The sequence below is a fragment of the Lactuca serriola genome, chromosome 3, assembly GCF_051521515.1.
Source record: "Lactuca serriola cultivar US96UC23 chromosome 3, Lser_US96UC23_V15, whole genome shotgun sequence".
Lineage (NCBI taxonomy): Eukaryota > Viridiplantae > Streptophyta > Magnoliopsida > Asterales > Asteraceae > Lactuca > Lactuca serriola.
Window position 1 is genome coordinate 170,773,780 of NC_136410.1, and position 5,877 is coordinate 170,779,656.

The 5,877-nt window shown below is 27.3% G+C and overlaps 1 protein-coding gene across 2 annotated transcripts; it reads right to left on the minus strand.

Moving 5' to 3' along the window:
• Window positions 1–4,620: 4,620 nt before the first annotated feature.
• LOC145094744 (transcription factor PRE5-like) lies at window positions 4,621–5,594 on the minus strand. 2 transcript variants are annotated; one of them, XM_079032809.1, is made up of 3 exons: window positions 5,500–5,594; window positions 5,133–5,323; window positions 4,621–5,020 (listed from the first exon to the last, which is right to left on the minus strand). In XM_079032809.1, the coding sequence occupies exons 2-3, from the start codon at window positions 5,256–5,258 to the stop codon at window positions 4,868–4,870; spliced, it is 279 nt and encodes a 92-aa protein (XP_078888935.1). In that variant the 5' UTR covers window positions 5,259–5,323; window positions 5,500–5,594; the 3' UTR covers window positions 4,621–4,867. The 2 variants fall into 2 exon arrangements, with proteins under 2 accessions (XP_078888935.1, XP_078888934.1); XM_079032808.1 differs by lacking the exon at window positions 5,500–5,594 and having other exon boundaries at window positions 5,133–5,365.
• Between the last annotated feature and the right edge of the window lie 283 nt (window positions 5,595–5,877).

A 5,877-nucleotide genomic window follows, 5' to 3' on the forward strand; every position in this document is an offset into this window, starting at 1 on the left:
ATAAATCTGTGTCAGAACGATAAATTATCACAATATCCGTGGAATTTTTGCCCACATATTGTCCAACGGTAATTACCGATTGAAACGGCTTTTTGCTAGTAGTGTATTATGTTCAAACCTAAGAGGTGATCAGAGTGAAATGAAATTACACTTTTAAATTATCTGCATGAAAGTATCAACTGATTATAATAAAGGCTCTTCCTATCGCTGTATTATGTTGTTCAAGTTGGCATTAGGACACATCTATAGAAAAATTATGGGCAATAGACATGATTATATTTTATTATTTTACGTATTTTTCTATGTAAAGACAGTAGGGACAAACAAAGAGTTTCACCTATAGTAACAAAAAGAATCACGCCAATCGTGTCAGAAACGCAACATATTCGTAACTTAATTTCCATTATTAACCAAAACATAAATGAAAGAAGGCATCCAATTTTTCCTTCCAAAAATTTGGAAAATATTAACAAACTTTTCATTTGAAGGGTCAAGCAAAGACTCTATTCGTTCGTATATAAAACGGGAATATCAATCTTTTATCATAGGATTTTGTTATTTATTAAAAATTGTTAAAAAACCTGAAGAGAACTGTGTTGGAACTTAAGACATTTTTTATCCTATAATAGTGGTACAAGACTCATAGGTATGAGTCGATATTATAACACTAAAACAATTATTATATCATATACCATATCATTCGGCAAGTTATAATTCAATTATAGAAAATAGTCATCACACCTCCACATAATTTACATGTCATTATTTTTTTATTTTCATGTTTTTTTATAATTATAAAAACAAATATAATTTTATAAAACATACTATCTAAATAAACCATAACATTTAAATTGAAAAAAAAAACATTAGAAGACTAGAAAAATACAATAATTTAAAAACATAAAATGATCCTAAAATTTAAATTTTGCCCATAAATTTGTGTTGGATCTTCACCTTCAACACTTCCACCAAATCCACATCTTTGGTGTCATGCCTTCGGTGCTACTCTTAGGAATCGCAAAATCATTCATAATATTTTGTCGGCCGCGTCGTTGTTATCGACTCCTTGTTGTCTACGAAGTAATTACAAATGTTCACGTCGCAAATCAATTTTTTCTTGTTATAATTGTATGGGTTGTGGAACTTCGCTTCAATTTTCGTCATGTGCTTTGGTTTTCTGTCAACTTCATATGTATGTTTTGCTGCGTTTCGCCTTGTTATGTCCTACCGTTCGTTGTGGAGAGGAAATCTCTTCAATGTTGTCCGAAATCTCATTAATGTCACCGTTAAGGTTGATGTGAGCCCCTACGTCGAATACGTCGACCAAACACGAATTTCGAGACCTCTTAGATTACATATCCACCGATGTTAGAGTTTGAGTCCATTTTGGATCTCTTCGCAGCATCTCCTATGGTCTCAAAATCAAAAGCATGACCCATCTCGGTTTGATATTGGTCTTTTACGACTTTAAACAAATTGAAGTCGTTACAACCCACCACTGTTTGCGAATATAACTTGTTGTAGACTCCACTGAATTTGTTGCACCTCGTATTCAATAATCTTCATTTACTACATCGCATATCGGTAGTGTCGTATTTTTTTCAAGATAGCACAAATTTTAACGAGTGTCGCTTTCCAAAAAGCACATTTCTTCATACAAGTTTCGCGATTTTAATTTTTCAATGTCCCAAACCACGCTACCACTAAAGCATACTTTTTCTCCGACGTCGACCATTATGGAATTTCTTCATTTTCCGTAGTAACCGTTTTTCCTTTCCCTCTCCTACTACTCCCGACTTGTGTTTCGGTAACACATTTTACCGATGGTTGAGTGGGTGGTGGTTGAGTGGTTGTTTGTGTTTAGAGATTTGACATCAAAGATGAAGTACCAAAAATGTTTTGTTGTAAATTTGGGTTTTGTTAAAAAACATTTTTTTGAAAGTAGCACGATGAAGGAAATTGGATCGAATGTGAAGTGAGATTTAAATAAGTTTGCGGATATGGTATTGCGGTGAACATTGAGAATTGAGAGTTTAATATGTTAATATAATTCTCATATACGGCGAATTCGACGGAAGATGTGCTTAGTTGTAGGTTGGGTTTGATGGAGGGGTTTGGTTTTAGGTTGTCTATGGGTTTTGCTCCATTTTTCAGTTGAAAAGGTTTTAAAGTGACATAAAATATAGGCAATAAAAGAATTGTGTGAAAAGGTTTTAAAGTAATATATAACCGTTTGTTTTTTCTCTGGTCGAGCAAATATTATACTGATAACGACGTTGATGCCATAATGAGAAACGGGGGCGGGTTTTCAAACTCCTCAATAGCATTGAGGGCTTGCTAGGTCGACTCCTCAACATCCTTATTTGCCCGTACCGACTAGTCTCACAAAAAAAAATTGTTTGATTATTTTAAACACTCATGGTTTAACAATTTCAATTTCCATGATTTGTGCAGACTAACGATTTTGTTTCTTAGTTATGATTATTGGGACACATCCCATCAGATACCGATATTGATCAATTTGGTTTGGGATGTTTTCTCTATACCGTTTCCCATCATTTTCAACGTTTTAAAGAGCTTAAAAGTGAATATATATATATATATATATATATATATATATATATATATATATATATATATATATATATATATATATATATATATATATATATATATATCCGGATCCGGTAGAAACCAAAAACTTGGTAGGAACCGTTAAGTACGCGACGCACGTGCATAAAATGTAATAGAAACTCAAGGGAATAATCATGTATGGTTCACATTAATGGAACGTCATTTAAATGAGTTTTTCTTTTTCTTTTCATTTATTTTGGGTTTTTTTTTATTTGTTATATTATTTCTATTTGTTTTTCGTTAAAAAAACTTCAAATTTTTTTAAATAGAAATATGTTCGGTTTTAAAGATTTTAATTTTTTATTTTCACATTTTTTCTTTTTTTTTGTTTATTTCATTTTTTTAATATCTTTACTAAATACTTGAATATAGTAGGGTTTTTTTGTTATTATTTTTTGTTTTTTTATTATTTTTTAAACTAAATATCGGTTTGAGTTTTAATGTTCAATAATTATAAAATTTTAAATACAACGAATATTAAGGATCATAAAATTTTCCGTTCATATTTTTTTGAATCATATTATTTTTTAATAATAAATTTTGAATAAACGGTCAAAATTAGTCCTCATGGTTCCTAGCAAATTTTGAGTTCTTAGATGATCCTACTTATATATATATATATATATATATATATATATATATATATATTCTAATAAATTAAAACATTTATTTTCCTATTAATAAGTATCACAATATTAAAAATCCACATTAATTAATATTATATGACACATATCATGCTATATGTCAACCTATTAATTTTAAATTTCAAATTTTCCACTCACATTACATTAAATAAATAAATGATTCTTTATTTGAAATTTTAAATTTCACACTCTAATTACATTAAGTTAATAACATTAAAATAAAATAATAAAATAAAGCTAATTTATAATATAAGGTGATATAATTTCATATATTTATTTAAATTCAACGATTATAATTTTATATAACTAAAAAAATGTCTCTTAATTAATAATTTACTTAAAATAATTTTTTTGAAATACTTGATTAATAATTTTAAGTTTTTACTATGAAAATTTAATTAATTTAATAACGGCGGTTCTCAATATATATATATATATATATATATATATACTCTAATAAATGAATGTTTTTTTGACACATGTCACATTTTCATTCAATTTGTCAAATGTTATTTTGTTGTTATTTTAAATTAATTTTTTTCCACATGTCATTTTATGGGTTTTTCTATTTTAATAAATTTCACATAATACTTTAATATAATACTTACAATAAATTTAATAATAAATGAATATCAGTTTTATTAATAGACTTATCTTCTTATTTCAAAATTCTCAAATTAAAGCTCATTAGTTTATTTTGTTTATTTATTTAAATTTAAAAGATAAAACAAAAAAATCAATTTTAATAATTCATTATCTTTCATATTTTTTTATAAATCCAAAGTTATTAAATATTTAGACCTTTATATTTAATTTTTTTAATTAATTCATGTAATACATGGGTCTTACACCTACTATATATATATATATATATATATATATATATATATATATATATATATATATATATATATATATATATATATATATATATATATTTGTTTTTTAAAGTGAATCAAGAGGTTTCTTCACTTTTCTAAACAAGAATAACGGTCATTTACATCGCTTTCATATTGACAATTGCATTCAATACCCACTCATCACCAAGACCTACATGCTCAATTTGGACTGAGACATTAGATGTGAAAGAAAAAGCACATAAACAACTGTTAATTATTATTCTAGACATTTGCTTTTGTATTGTGTAAATGGACAGTCTTGGCTGACTTGCGAGACTAAGAACTTTGATAAATAAAATATTAACGATAAGTTGATGATCAAATTTCACAAGTTAATTTCTAAACTGTTAAGAATTTTTAACACTAAATTTAAATTTAAATGGCTTCATGTTGCTCCAAATTTATTGATGTAAAAAGCAAGACAAAGTAAGGTAATCGAGAGATAAAACGTAAAAGAGCACACAAACGTGCATTTATATCTCATACATTGTATTTATTAGGAGAAAACTTCTTATGCACTGTCAGTGCAATTATTATTAATATTTGACAAGTACTATAAGTAAATACTACATGTAACATGGGTCATTAATTAGATTCAACCCTAGAAAGATGATTAATTAAGATATAAACGTACCTCAGTCATCCTTAATCAATAAGCTAATGAATAATTTATCTATAAAGACGTAAATATTACATAATTAAACTTCGAATAATGGAAGCTTCCGGGCTATCGGCGTCAATGGTGGATAATAACTGCGATAGTCGGTCGCTAAGGTCATCAACCTCCCTATGCAGGCTTCTCACATAGTTGCAAGTCTCTTGTAGCACCTTTGAAGCGGAAGCCTATAAATTTCAAAAAGTTTAAAATATTGAATATTTTCCAACAAATAACAAAACTATAGAATCTTATTTTTCGAATTAAATACCCGATAACGCAAAGAGCAAGTTACAAAACCTTGTTGGATCGTTGGATACGAGTCCCTGGAAGAAGTTGTTGTAGCTTGGAGATGAGCTGTATAATCTGATCGTCCGTGATTCTTGAAGCCCCTGATGATGATTGCCTTGATCTTCTGCTTGACATTTTATATAGTGGAACAATATTTATGAATATACTATGTTTTCTCCTCGCGTTCGTATGAGAGATTGCTTTTGATAAGAATAGATATGTTAGAAGGTAGAAGAAGTTTAAAGAAAAATGCATGTATATATAGAGCAATCAAGTGGATATATATATATATATATATATATATATATATATATATATATATATATATATATATATATATATATATATTTGTAAAAACATTGTTTAACAAACCGACATTGTGCTAGAACTTCTCCAACGTTTATGGTACATAAGAAAGAGTAGACTCCACAACTCCCTTACTCCAAAGCAATTGTCTTCGTCCCATCCAACACACACACACATATATATATATATATATATATATATATATATATATATATATATATATATATATATATATATATATATATATATATATATATATATATATATTCCAGTTGATGACGAATCTTTTTTCGGTGAAAACATTTTAAAAAAAATTGAAAAAAAATAAAAATAAAATACAAATCATAAATCAAACATTATACTACACCGTAGAGAAAAAAATTAAAAAAAAAAATGGATCATTAAAATTGAATTATAGATTATAAAATTGATCAATGTTTCAATTTTA

Bases quoted from the DNA above. Each gene is read 5' to 3' on its own strand.
- LOC145094744 (XM_079032809.1), bottom strand. From the start codon at position 5,258: ATGTCAAGCAGAAGATCAAGGCAATCATCATCAGGGGCTTCAAGAATC. The intron at 5,021-5,132 runs GTTTTGTAACTT...TGAAATTTATAG, and splicing joins GTATCCAACGATCCAACAAG to GCTTCCGCTTCAAAGGTGCT.